Genomic DNA, 15,960 nt, shown 5'->3' with positions numbered 1-15,960 from the left:
CTGTACGTATTTTATTTTTTATATCTTGCTTCCGTTTCAGTATTTTTATTAACAAAAAATTACAAAATTATACAGAAAAAGATAAAGTTTTTTTTTTTTTTTTTTTTTTTTTTCATTATTTAAAATATATGTATTTATATAGGTACAATTAATACAAGAAAGAATGAAAAAAAAAAAAAAAAAAAATTGAATTTTTACAAAAGGGTATTTGCATTTTTTTAGAATATATGACAATAAAACAAAAAAAAGTAAAGGAAGAAATTTATATATTTCATAATACACACGAAAAAAAAAAAAAAAAAAAAAAAAAAATATTATATATAATATAATAAAATGATATATCATAAAATTGTTAAATGTTATAAAAAGAAAAAAAAAAAAAAAAAAAAAAAAAAAAAAAAAAATTTTATATATAATATAATAAAATGATATATCATAAAATTGTTAAATGTTTTAAAAAAAAAAAAAAAAAAAAAAAAAAAAAAAAAAAAAAATATATGAACTTTTATATATAATGGTATAGTTATCTTTGTTATGCTGAACAATTATATAATCATAATGTACATTATAAAGATTTTCCCTTCACTTTTTTTTTTTTTTTTTTTTTTTTTTTTTTTTTTTTTTTTTTTTTTTTTTTTTTTTTTTTTTTTTTTTTACGCGTTTGGATTATTTCTTGGGGGAGATTTAGGGCGCAGGTTTTCTATTTCATTGGTTGTTCCCATATATTTTCCACCCACATATGAAGTTGCCTCAGGCCAAGCAATATCACCTTCGAACCAACCTGTATATTCTTCTTTATTAAATAATGTAGTATCTATATGTTTTCCTAAGGTTAACCATCCATTTCTTATATTTCGATTAGTTCCAAATAATTCAATTTTCCTTCTTCCTAAACAGAATTTTTCAATAATTTTGTATAATTCTTCTGGTTTGTTATTATCATATATATTTTGTTCTGTTTCCTCTGCTATAATAACATCTGTATCTAAATTTGCATGTATTAAATGAATATCATAAGATCTTCTAACAGCTCCTTTGATACCTACTAAACAGTGCTCAGTAGTTCTTTGTAAGTAAGAATTTTCATTATTTATTTCATTTAGGTATTTATTTTTTTTATTTTTTTCATTAATATTTGTTTTTAACCAACATATATCTTCACATCTACGATATCCCCATTTATTTAATAAAACTCGAGCATCTTCTAGGTGTGTAACACCACACCATATAAAAAGGAATGAAGGTACTTCAGCAATTTTTTCAATTTCTATATTGGCTAAATCTTCTAAAGTCCAGAATTTATCTTTTTCATTATTCATATCATTATTTAAATCTTGATCTAAATTAATATTATTCAGTACATGCAAGTTATGTATTTTTCTATCGTAATATTCTTTCCAAGGAGGATCGATTAGTATTACATCGAATTTGGTATCTAAAGAACCCAAATCAAATGTTCTTAAATCACAACGAATATATCTAGCTGGTGTTGATCTTTTTTTTATTATATCATTTTTTAATTCTAATAATTGTTTTAGTTTAGGATATTTAATAAATCTTTTATTTTCATCACTATCTCTTATAAAATTTTGAGGTCTTTCTCCTGTGTTGATAAAGTTTTGGTTATAATCATTTTGTAACCTTTCTCTTCCATCAACATTTATATTACATGTAGTACTTTTATTATTATAATTTCCTTTATTATGGATATTATTTGTATTATCTTGAAATTTACGATCGCGTTCGTTCTTTATGCCGTCTTTCAAATCATCATTACTGTTTATTACATTTTCATGTTCTCCTTTCGGCATATGAATGTCTTTATCGTAGCAATTGTATTGTGGAGCAAAAGCATTTATTTGGTTGTTCGCGTTAAAATGATAAGTGTTATTTGGAAGGCTAGGAGGGCTAGGAATATTTGGTACATTGGGTATATTATTATTTGGAAGAGGAGGTGGGGGTATATTTTTCATATCATTAAATTTATTATTCATATAAATATTATTATTATTATTATTGTTATTGTTATTATTTGTGTTATTATATGCATGTATATTATTCTGATTAATATTTATCATATGGTTTATATTAGGTGGAGGAGCGACTGGATAACTTTTCATCCCCATAAATGAAGTATATTCATTCATATGAACATTTTTTAAATTATTATCATAAGAATAATTATTTTTCCCATCCATATTATTTATATTATTATTATGTATCATATTATTATTTACATTTGGGTAAGCCCCATAGTTATAATTATTATTATTGTTATATGGAACATTAGGGCTTATATTCACATTATTAAAATTCATAGGAATATAACTTGGATTAACATTATTATTTACAACATAATTATTTGGACTTGTATAGTTTTTATTTATATAAGGATAATTTGATGCTCCTAAATTATTTGGCTGTTTATTATATGAGGAATTATTATTTAGAAAGTTCTGATTATATGTGGAGTTCCCTATTTTACTTCCTCGGTTGTTATTAAAAGGTATAGAAGGAGAAGGAGATGGAGAAGCAGCAGAATTTGAAACCTTGGGAACATTGTCATTTGAATCTTCACCTTTGTAATTTTTCATACTTGAAAAAAATTATAAATAAAATAAAATAAAATAAAATAAAAAGAGAAATGTGGAAAAAAAAAAAAAAAAAAATTAAACGATATAAAAAATATAAATAAATAAATAAATATATATATATATATATATATATATAATATATTTATATTATATAATAATATATATGAATTATATTTCTTAGTATATGAAAATTCCTTATAAAATTTATAAAATCATATATAATTCTTTTTTTTATTAAATAAATGAAATGTGAAAAGATATACATATAAATATAATATAATATGATGAATAAATTTTTTACCTGTAATTTTCATGTCATTATTATATATACATATATATATATATATAATGTAATATATTTTTTTTATTTTGAGTATTAAAGAAAAATTAAAATATATATAAATATATACATTGGTAAGAATCCACAAATGGTAACTTCAAACGGCATATGCTTATTATCAGACTGAATTTTTTTTTTTTTTTTTTTTTTTTTTTTTTTTTTCAAGTATATAAAGATGGAACCTTCTTATATCATGTTGATAAAAAAAAAAAAGAAAAAAAAAAAAAAAAAAAAAAATTTTATTTATTACATTATAGATTAATAATTATAAATAAATAAAAATTAAAATATATACATATATATATATATATATATATATATATATAATATATTAGGTCATAAAAGATTAAGTGTACATGTGCTACTCTTATATAATATATATATATATATATATATATATATGTATTTATTTATTTATTTAGTTATATACATGTATAATTAAAAAAAATAGATAATTTTATATTTATTCTTTTTATCTCTTATTTTTTGTTTTTTTTGTTTGTTTTTTCTTTTCATGATGATGAATATGTTAAATAAATTATAATTTATAGGACGTTTCTAAATTTTTTTATTTTTATATTTTTTTTTTTTTTTTTTTTTTTTTTTTTTTTGAGTGTAGAGTTTTTAATTTTTACACCCATGAGATAATGTTTAAAAGAGTTTACGTATATAAAAATTCCTTTTGGAAATATAAAAAACGATTTTTTAGTAAAAAATTAGTAAACATAGGGATTTTGGCACATATTGATGCAGGGAAAACAACAATATCTGAAGATATATTATATCAATCTAAAGAGATAAAGGTTAAGGGTAATATAAATGATCAGAATACGCAATTAGATTTTTTAAAACAAGAAAGAGAAAGAGGAATTACTATTAAAAGTGCTTATTCATGTTTTGAATGGAATAAAATAAAAGTAAATTTAATTGATACACCTGGACATATAGATTTTAGTAATGAAACCTTTATATCATTATGTGTATTAGATAAATGTATTATTGTTATAGACTCTAAAGAAGGTGTACAAATTCAAACGATAAATATATTTCGATACATTAAAGAAAATCTTCCTATCTATTTTTTTCTAAATAAAATGGATATTAATCATATAGATATTGATTCTAATTTCTTGAGTATAAAAAACCGATTAACTAAAAAAGGACTACTTATAACATATCCCATTTATGAAAATAAAAAATTAAAATATATACTAGATATCCCTTCTATGGTTTTATATTCTTATCCACATATTAATTATGGTCAAACCTTTATGTATAATTCTTACTTTTTAAAAACTTTATTAGAAGGAAGTTTATATGAAAAGAAATTATATTCTCATTTTGCTATGATAAATCCTAAACCAGATAATTTATCAAAAGAAAATAAAAACAAGAACAATATAAATATTGCTAATGTTTTAAATGATGATATTATAGATTATATTATAAAAAAGAGAGAAGAAATTATAGAAATTTTATGTGATTTAGACAATACTATTGAATATAAGTATTTAAATAATATACCAATTTCTTATGAACATTTCAAAAATTCTTTATCTTTATGTATTGATAAAAAGTACATATTTCCCATTTTTTCCGGAAGTGCTCTGCATTCGTATGGTGTACATATATTGTTAGATTATATAACACATAATGAGAAGGGGATGGAGAAGGGGATGGAGAAGGGGATGGAGAAGGGGATGGAGAAGGGGATGGAGAAGGGGATGGAGAAGGGGATGGAGAAGGGGATGGAGAAGGGGATGGAGAAGGGGATGGAGAAGGGGATGGAGAAGGGGATGGAGAATGAGATGGAGATGGATATGGAGAAAAAGATGGAGAAGGAAAGACAGATGAACCATAATAAACAAAGAACAAATAATAATACAAATGAAACCCCTTTTTTATCTTACGAAAGAATAAATAAAGACAAGTACCATATTTATCAAAACAAAAAATGTGGCAACAATTCAGACATGTATCATCCATATGATATAACGTACAACCATAACAATCTTATAAAAAACACAGATGTTATAAAGAACAATATAATTTTTAATAACAAAAAAGCATTGAACTCTCTATATAAAACCATAATATTTATATTCAAATTATCAAATGAAAAAAATGGGTTCAATACATTCTGCAAAGTATTTAAAGGGAAACTAAGCAAAAACACCAAATTGTTAAATCTTAGAAATAAAAAAACAGAAATAGTAAAAGGTATTTATAAAGTGAAAGCAGATAGATATATCACGACAAATGTGCTAGATACTAACGATATTGGTATGGTAAGAGGTTTTGAAAATATTATTCTATGTGATATAATTTGTGAGAAGGACGATGAAAAACCATCCCATAATAATAATGATTTTTTTAGTGAAGATCAAACGACTGACCATAATAAACAAAACAATGAATATAGTCATAGTAATCATATAGAAAATACTTTGAATGAGTTATATCACAAATCGCATAAAGAAGATGAAAAGAATCATGCTCTTCATGAAGGAACATATTCACAGAATAATTTATTTATTGGACATAATGATCTTCCTCCCTTGAGTAATATATATAAATTATTAAAAGATGAAATACCAAATAAGCAATGGTTATATTTTTTAAAAAGTTATAAAAAACGGATTAGTAAAAATATCATAGTATGTACATGTGCTATCGAACCAAAGGAATATAAAAAAGAAAAAGATTTAAAAAATATTTTAAAACAAATATGTTTAGAAGATAATAGTATCTTGATATTTACTGATAAAAATAATAAATTAGTTATTGGTTCTATAGGAATATTAAATATCGAAGTTATTATAGATAAAATAAAGAATGATTATAATATAGATATCAAAACGAGTCCAGTTGAAATTATTCAGAAGGAATATATTCAAGGATATTATGAAAATAGTATAAAAAAGGAAATGAAAGTTGGTTCATATATTTCGACTATAATACTTGGATTTGTTATAAAAGAAAAAGATGAATTTATAGATATTTCTAGTTATGTACAAAATGTATTAAAACATGAAAAAATTTCCCACTTTTTATCATCAGAAGAAGGAATAAAAAATAATATATCCAATAATAAATATAATAATAATAATAAATATAATAATAATAATAAATATAATAATAATAATAAATTAAATATTTCAGATAACCTGGATAAAGATAACAATTTGTTATTATATGATGATATACGTTTTGAAGATAATAAAAAAATGTATATATCCACCACAAATGATGATAGGCAAAATTATGATGAACACCATAATATTAACATATTGGATAATATGGAAATAAAAGAAAGTACAGAAAAGGATAGAAAAAAAAATTATGTATATAATAATTTAAAGTTAGGTAATTCAAAATCTATGTATGATACCAAGGGTGTTAAAAATTGGGTTCATAAGTATAATGATGATCATGACAAGATATACTTGGAGGATAATATAAAGGATCATCCTCATAAGCAAAGTATTGATGATGAACCTGAACTACTTTGTGATAATGATGATAATGATGATAATGATAATGATGATGATAATGATGATGTTGATGAATATCTCTTAAACTTTAATTATGATACCCTATTTGAAAACAGTGTTACTGTCCATAAAGATGTATTATTATACATTGACGAGTTAAAAAAAATGAATAAAAAAAAAAAAAATGTCTATGATAATATTTTAAATAGTTGTATTATATCTTTAAAAAACTGTTTAAGTAATGGATATCATACTAATGGAAATATTATTAATACCGAAATAATAATAAAAAACTTAAAAATATTTGATAGTTCAACTACTGCTGTAGCTAAATATGCATGTAATCATTTATATTATGAAATGATAAAAAAAGCAAATATACAAATAGTTAATCCTTTATCATTAATTTTAATACAAACAGACGAAGCATATACTGGGATCATTGTAAAGGATTTAATACAATACAGAAATGGGACTATTATACAAATAATGAAAAATAAAGAATCGGATTTTAAACTTATGAAAATATATGCAATAATTCCAGTGAAATTTACACATAATTACTCTTCCATTTTACGATCTATATCTAGTGGACATGCTAACTTTCTTATGACTTTTTGTGGTTATAAAAAGTGTTAATATATAAAGTGTATCCCAAAAAAATAAAAAAATTTTCTTTTTTTAATAACATAAATATATAAATATATAAATATATATATATATATTTTTTTTTTTTTTTTTTTTTTGTATACATATTTATATGTGTTTCTTTTTTAGTTTTAATTAAAATATTACAAGGTAAATACAAAATAGAAATGAAAAATAAAAAAAATAATGAAATATAAAAAAAAGAAAATTCATACTTAATTAAACATATATTTTTTTCTTTCTGAAAATAATAAAAAAAAAAAAAAAAAAATGAAAAAATCGAAATATGAATGAATATAAATATATATAAAAAAAAAAGAAAAAAAAATTATGTATATGTAATATATATAAACATATATACATATTATTTATTGACATATTATTTATATGTATATTATTTATAGACATATTATTTATAGACATATTATATATATATATATATATATATATATATATATATATATGCAATTTTTTAATTTAAACAATAAAAATATTAATTATATATATTAATGTTCCTCACCTGATATAAGCCCAAATTTTTTTTTTTTTTTTTTTTTTTTTTTTTTTTTTTTTTGTTTCTTATTATTTTATTTATTTTTTTGAATTAATTATATATAATATATAAATATATAAATAAATATGTTTATATTAATATAAATAAATACATACAAATGTATATGTATTTATATATTGTATTAAAAAAAAAAAATAATAAAAAATAATTAATTTTTTTTATATGTCACTTTGTTTTTGTTTCTTTATATATATATATATATATATATATATATATTTATATTTATATGTATGTATTTTTTTTTTTATGCACTTAAATTTAGCTTCTCATTCAATTCTTTATTTTGAACAGTATTATCGAAATTAACCCATATATTTGATATATTACCTCCTCCTTGTGTATTTTTTTTTAATTTATTATGTACATTTTGATTAGATTGATATAGATGTCTATCTGTTTTTTTATTTGTCGATATAACATTTCTTGAATTTATTTTAAAATCTGTTTCACATAATTGTTGTACAAAATTAATTTGCTCGTTAAATATTTTATCGAATATAATATGATCAGGTGTATGGATCGTATCTTGATTATTGGATATTATCAGATCTTTAAAAAAATCAAAAGTATTTTTATCATTTAGATATTCACTTATTTTTATTTTAGCCTTATTGCTATCACCCACATTTTTATTCTTATCATCCCCATTTTTGTTTTTATCGCCCACATTTTTATTTTTATCATCCACATTATTATTTTTATCATCCACATTATTATTCTTATCATCCACATTATTATTTTTATCATCCACATTTTTAATCTTATTATTTTTATTACTGCTGGTGTTTCCATTTTTTAATATATATTGCATTATACCTTTGTGTGATTTTAAAAATGTATGTTCATCATTTGAATATATTATATAATCATTTCTTTTTGCTTTTTTTTTAGCTTCTTTTTTTTTTGATGTATTATTTTCATCATTTCCTTCCTCTATTATATAAAGTATATTTTCTTTGTTCTTATTATTTTCTATAGATTTACATTTAGCAACACATAAATTTTTTATAAAAATTTCGACATCCTTGAGTAATACATTTTTTTCATCATCATAATTATTTTTATTAATATTAATTTGTTTGACATTATTTTTACCTTTTAATTCATTTAATATTATACCCATTATTGTATCCATTATATATCCTTCCATTTCTTTATGATACATTACATTTTTTTTATTTGAAATATTTTTTTTTTCTTTTTTCTTTTTTTTCTTCTTTATTAATGTTACATTATCCTTTTGTATTTCTTCTTCTTCTTCTTCATCGTCATCTTCTTCATCTTCATCATCTTCATCTTCTTCTTCTTTTTCTTCTTGATCATTTTTTTTTTTTGTTTTATTTTTGTTTTTTATTTTTTTGTTCTCTTTTTGTAAAATACCATCTTTATTTATAATATCCTGCTTTTCATCCTCCTCTTGATCTTCTTCATTATCATTTTCTTCCTCATTATCATTATCATTTTTTTTGTCTTTTTTCTTTTTTCTTTTTTCTTTTTTATTTTTTTTATCCGACATATTTTTTTGTTTTCTTTTTGATGTATCACCTTCTTCTGTTTTGCTAATTAATACTTTCTTCTTATTATCTTCTTCATGTTTTCCTTTTTTTTGATCTTTCACATTATTATCATTCCCTTTCATCGCTTTCACTTCTTTCTCTTCTACCACAATAATACCATCTACATATTCTTTTACATTGAAATAATTATTTATAAATTTATGATATATATCATATTCCACATTTTCTTTTATACCTCCACTTTTCATTTTCTTGATATATTCTTTTATTTCTTCTGGTAATTTTATATTATCATTATTATTAATACTTTTCATTTTAATAATATCTTCGATATTTAATATTTTCGTATCTACCACTTTATTATTATTTTCTATTTTTTTTTTACCTTTTGATGTATTTTTATTTAGGTTGTTTTCCTCGTTTTGATTATGTATGTTATTTTCTATGTCTTGATCAAAATTATCTTGTTGATTTGTAACATAATGTGTTAATGTATTACTTAGATTCCCTTCTGTTTTTTTCTCATCACATTTAAGAAGTTCTGCATTTTTTGTATTATCCTTTTGTTGAATGTTTTTTGCTTTTCTTTTTGATTCTTCTAAACTTTGGTTTTCTATTCCTCCTTGTTTCTTGTCTATAATTTGATGTACATCTGATTGTTGATCTCCTTTCTTGTCTTCTTTTGATTTTCCTTCTAGCTTATCTTTTTCTTCCACTATTTTTTTAATTTTCCCGTCATCTGTAAAAATAAATTCTTTTCTCCGTGCAAGTTCAACCTGTCCTTCACGAAAACCGATAATAATATTACTATTATTATTATTATTATTATTATTGTTATAATTATCATTGTTGTTGTTGAAGATGATAACATGTTGAGGTTGGGTATTTTTATTTTTCTTTTTATCTATGACATTTTCTTTATTAATTTCCTCATTTTTTTCTTGGGTTTCATTTTTTGATGTGTCTTTCTTTTTTTTCTTATCTAATAATTCACTAAAATAATTTGAAATAAGGGAAGTAAATTTTTTGGAATCATCTGTACTCTTTTCATTAATATTGTTACTTTCTTGTTTATTATTAGTAATGTTATTTTTGTTTATATTATCTTGTTCTTTTTTTTTATTTTCTATGAGTTGATTGTTTTGATTCTTTTTCTTATTCTTTTTGGTATCTGTAGAATCGTTTTCTTTTTTTTGTTCTTCACTTTCATTTTTTGTAATAATTTTATTTCTATCTTCTTCATTATTTTTATCTTCATTATTTTTATCTTCATTATTTTTATCTTCATTATTTTTATCTTCATTATTTGTATTTTCTTTATTTGTATCTGTTTTATTTATTTCTGCTTTATTTTTTTCCGCTTTATTTTTTTCTGCTTTATTTTTTTCAGCTTTATTTTTTTCCGCTTTATTTTTTTCTGCTTTATTTTTTTCCGCTTTATTTTTCTCAGCTTTTTTTTTTGCCTTTTTCTTTTTATCTTTATCCAATAGAGCTTCATTAATTGATGGATAATTTTCGGACAATTCATTAAGATAATCTGTATCATTCATCACATTATTATTATTATTATTATTATTATTATTTTTGCTGGTGTTATTATTTTTATTTTTTGAGATATGATCTTTGTCATCACTATAACTATTAAAAATTAAAGAAGTAGAAGTATTTTGTACAGAATTTAAATAATTTTTACCTTTCTTATCATTAGTAGGTATATTATTTTTATTAGTTGCTATATATGAATTATTTTTTAACATATCTAAAGGTAATACATCTTCACTTTTGGATTTTTTTTTTTTCTTTGCTTTTATTTTATTATTATTATTCGATTTTTTATCATCAACATCATCCATATCATTTATATCATTATCATGTATATCATCATCTATATCATAATTTTCTTGATCATTTGATTGTATAGGTATATTGTCATGTGTTGCACTTTTTTTTATTTGTAATATTTTATCTTCCATTATCCATTTTGATTGTTTATTATTTTGAGGTGGTGCATTTTTATTTTGATCTTGTTTAATTTTTTCTAAATTTAAATTTTTATTCTTCCATTCATTAAAATATTTAAATTCTGTATAATTTATATTATTATTTTTTTTTATATCATCATTCACATTTGTATCTTCAATATTATTTTCTAATTTTTTTTTCGTTTCAGTTTTTTCGATTTTTACTAACGAAGATACATCTTCTTCATTTAATTTAAAATTTTTGATGGTTATACTATTTGATAAAGAATCATAAGTCCCGTCATTTTTTTTATCTGGTAATTTTTTAAAATATAAATATAAAAGATCATGATATATATGTTTAGGTCCATGTATATCATCTTTTGAAAAACTATCTATTACATTTCCTAGTTCATGTAAGTAAAAACATTCCTCATTACCACAAGAAGCATTTTTTAAAAAAGAAGAACAATATTTCGTCGTACCAAAAGAAGCTTTTAATATTTTATTATCTAACGTCATTCCATCTATAAAGTATATAGCGTTTATGGCTTCTTTTTCATTACTATAGGTAATATATGCACTAAAGGATGGACCATTATATTGAGGATTATATGCTTGAGATTTATTAATAATAATATTTAATATTTTTCCATACTTACCAAAATGTTCATTCTTTTTTAAAACAGTTTTCTTGGCATATGTAGCTGTTATACCTATAACAAAAACAAGATTCCTTTGAACAACTCTTATACTTTTAATAATTTCTAGCAAATTATCATATTCATGTATATTATATATATTGGGATGTTTGTATGTATCACTCCTATATAATAAACTACCACTACTACTATAATTATTATTATAATTGTTACTAATATAATAATAATAATTATTATTATTGTTATTATTATTATTGTTGTTATTATTATTATTGTTGTTGTTATTATTATTATTATCATTATTATTATCATTATCATTATTATTATCATTATTATTATTATCATTATTATTATTATTATCATCATTATTGTTATTATTAATATTATTCATATCATTAATATTATTCATTTCATTCATATTTGTTAAGTTAATGTTATTCATATAATTATTATCACCCCTATTTATATTATTATTATTATTATTATTATTATTATTATTGTCACTCTTATTCTTATTACTCTTCTGCTTCTTAATTAATTTTTCATGGGTCTCTTTATTATATATAAAATTTTTTTCTTCATAACTTCTTCGACAAGCTGGACATGTATTATTCATATGATCTCTTATATAATAAAGACACCATAAACATATTTGATAACCACAATCACATGGGAAAAAATTTCGATCTGTTTCATCTAACACCTCAACACATAATGGACATATAACATTATTTTTATCTTGACCCTTATCATTATTATTTTGTTCCATATTCTTTATGAGAAAAGATTCATCATTTACACTTAATTCTTTTTTTTCTTTTACTATAAATTTTTCATTTTTTTTCTTCTTTTCATTCCTTTCTTCAATATCAGATGAATTCATATCGCACACTGCTTTACTACATTTTTCTTTTATATCTTCATCAACTCCATCAATATCTTCTTCATCATCTTCTTCCTCTTCTTTTTCATAATTATTATTTTTCCTACTATTCATTTCTTCAATCTTCTCTTTTTCATTCTTCTTGTAGTAGTATGACCTATTGAAGGACCGTCTCAAAAAGCGCTTCTCATTTCCTAACCCTCTTCTCATTGCTCCCTCTGGAAATTACATGCGTAAATTTGTATTCACATAGATTTTATAATGAGCAAAAAGGGGGGAGGCATACATACAAAATATATGTAACAATATATAAGTACGTATAAATATATAAATATATATATATATAAATATATATAAATATATATATATATATATATAAATATTTGGATATATATTCATACACGATGGTATACTTATACTTATTTATATATTATTACATATAAATATATACCAACAACTCTTTTATATTTTTATCTTCTTTCTTCAAAATATTGGGAACTTTGTAAAAGCAGCAATGATATAAACCACGTGATGGGGAAGAAATATAAAAAAATTCAAAGTAATAAATAAATAAATAAGTCACAATAAGTTATATATAATATATATATATATATATATATATATATATATATATATATATTTATTAATATATAAAGCTAAATATATAAACATATAAATAAATAAAAAATATTACAAATGATCATAAAAAGGAAAAAAAAAAAAAAAAAAAAAAAAGAAGCACAATCTTATATATTAATTATATAAATATATATCTTATAAGATAAATATAAATAAATAAATTTGTATATATATATATATATTTTTTACTTTTTCATCTCTTAATATAATAAATGTTATTTATTATATATATCATAATATATATAAAAGAAATTAATTCTATCATGAATTAAAAAAAAACTTACGAATAATATATATAATAATAATATATATATTAAATAAATATATTATATAAAAATATATATTATATATTATAATAGTAAGAGAAAAATATCCCTCTTCAAATATTACTTTTTTTTTTTTAATAATATTATTATATGTATTATTATTAATGAAAAAAAAAAAAAAATAAAATAAAATAAAATAATATAATATAGTTCCTTTTTTTATTTCTCAAGTCTAAAATTTAATTTTTCTTATATTTTTTATTATATATTATTCATATAAAAAAATATTCATACGCATTAAAAAAAAATGTATATTATATTTATTATATTAATATATATATAAATATAATTTATAAATCATGGGATAAGCATGCGCGCACATGTTTGTTTTATTTTTATTTTTATATTTTCTTAATTATATATGGATAAATATAATTATGATATAAAATATATTTTACATTATATATATATATATATATATATTATATATAGGTATATAAAAATATTGTACTTAAAAAAATATGTATGTATTATTTTTATAAATATATAAATACATTATACGCTATAGTTTTTTTTTTTTCTTTTTTTTTATTCATATATATATTATATATATATATATATATATATATGTTTAAAAAACCCGCGATAAATATATATTATATTTTTATACTAGTTTAATAATATTAAATATTATTTATACATATTTAAATTGTTAATACTTAAAAGAATTAAAGAATATATTTTGATGTCATATAATAAATTATATGAATTATATAATATGACATAAATATAAATAAATAAATATATTATATATATATATTAATATTTCTTATCGTCCTTAAAAGAAAAATTTATAAAATCATCATAGAGTATTCCATGGAACATAAATTTTATATTTTATTCCGTATGTTCATTTATTATATGTACAATAAATTATCTCCTTTATGTTATAAACTCTCTTTTTTTTTTTTTTTTTTTTTTTTTTCATTATCAAAGAAAATAACAAATAAATATATAAAAATTAAAAAAATTATATATGTACAAGTATGTGTTACATAAGAATATTTGTACTGGATTATTTTACGTAATGTATTATACTCCTTTATTTTGTAAAATTGAAAAATTTTAATTATACTACAAGGATACATAAACGGTATATATATATGTACAATATATGTATTCTTTTTTTTTTTTTTTTTTTTTTTTTTTTTTCTTTTTAATAACAAAGCAATTACGTAATGTAATTGGATATTATTTATTCATTACCTTAACAAAATACGGAAAAAAGGAAAAACTAAAAAAAAGGAAAAACTAAAAAAAAGAAAAAACTAAAAAGAAAAAACTCAAAAGAAACGCTTATATACTTTCAAGTATAATAATCTTTTCTATTCTTGTATTATTTCTTTTAAAAGAAAGGAAAAAGAAATGGTGCTATCAATATATATATATATATATATATATATTTATGTTTAACATTTCATTTAATATTTATTGAAAACATAAAGGTTTCATTATTCAATTCTTTTCCGTTCGTCCTTTTTTTTTTTTTTTTTTTTTTTTTTTTGTTTTGTTTTAATAAATAATAATAAAATGAAAATATTATACAAAAACATATTTGCACATATATACATTTTAAATATGTTTGTATATTTTCATTGGTACCAAAAAAAAAAATATATTTCACAATATATATATAATAAAAATTTAAAAAAGAAAAAAATATTATTTTAAAATAAACAACGATTTTTCTTTTGGTTGTATCGTATTATTTTTCTTTCTTCCTTTCGTTCGTTATTTATTTTTTTTTTTTTTCTTTCTTTAACATTGTATAATTTACCCACAAATATTAATAGAATTAAAAGGAATAAAAAGAAAAAAAAGGAAAATGTTAAATTACAAGTGCACCTAAAATTCACATGTCTAAAATACAAATAAATAAATAAATAAATATATAAATAAATAAATGTATATATTGTATATATATATATATTATATATATATAATATTTGCATTAGATAAAAATATTAAAACAATATGACTTTTATTCTAAAAGAATATATTATGACAGGAAAATAAATAATTGTATATATTATTTTGGAACTAATCATATAGTTTTCACAACCATAAAAAAAAAAAATAAATAAAAAATAAATAATAATAATAAATTATAAATATAATTTAAATGTATCCTGTTGAATATATATATATATATATATATATATAAATTTTCAAAAAAATAAAATATAGCCAGTTGTATATCTTAAATATTTATTATTATACCATATTTTGGGTGTTTTATATTTAATTTATTTTGTATTATAATATATTAATTAATCCTTATTCTATACCTCATCAGATATATGTATATATATATATATATGT

The 15,960-nt window shown here is 19.7% G+C and overlaps 3 protein-coding genes across 3 annotated transcripts; 1 reads left to right on the top strand and 2 right to left on the bottom strand.

Annotated features, from left to right (window-relative positions):
• Positions 1-653: 653 nt before the first annotated feature.
• On the bottom strand, positions 654-2,594 carry PF3D7_1235500 (mRNA methyltransferase, putative; the record flags this gene model as incomplete). Its single annotated transcript, XM_001350713.1, has 1 exon — positions 654-2,594. One exon carries the CDS (start codon positions 2,592-2,594, stop codon positions 654-656), a length of 1,941 nt encoding a protein of 646 aa, XP_001350749.1.
• A 987-nt stretch (positions 2,595-3,581) lies between these two features.
• Positions 3,582-7,067, top strand: PF3D7_1235400 (tetQ family GTPase, putative; the record flags this gene model as incomplete). Its single annotated transcript, XM_001350712.1, has 1 exon — positions 3,582-7,067. One exon carries the CDS (start codon positions 3,582-3,584, stop codon positions 7,065-7,067), a length of 3,486 nt encoding a protein of 1,161 aa, XP_001350748.1.
• Positions 7,068-7,894: 827 nt separating this feature from the next.
• On the bottom strand, positions 7,895-12,883 carry PF3D7_1235300 (CCR4-NOT transcription complex subunit 4, putative; the record flags this gene model as incomplete). Its single annotated transcript, XM_001350711.1, has 1 exon — positions 7,895-12,883. One exon carries the CDS (start codon positions 12,881-12,883, stop codon positions 7,895-7,897), a length of 4,989 nt encoding a protein of 1,662 aa, XP_001350747.1.
• Positions 12,884-15,960: the final 3,077 nt, after the last annotated feature.

This window comes from Plasmodium falciparum (assembly GCF_000002765.6).
Source record: "Plasmodium falciparum 3D7 genome assembly, chromosome: 12".
Taxonomy (NCBI): Eukaryota; Apicomplexa; class Aconoidasida; order Haemosporida; family Plasmodiidae; genus Plasmodium; species Plasmodium falciparum.
This window is presented reverse-complemented; position numbering and strand designations above follow the sequence as displayed.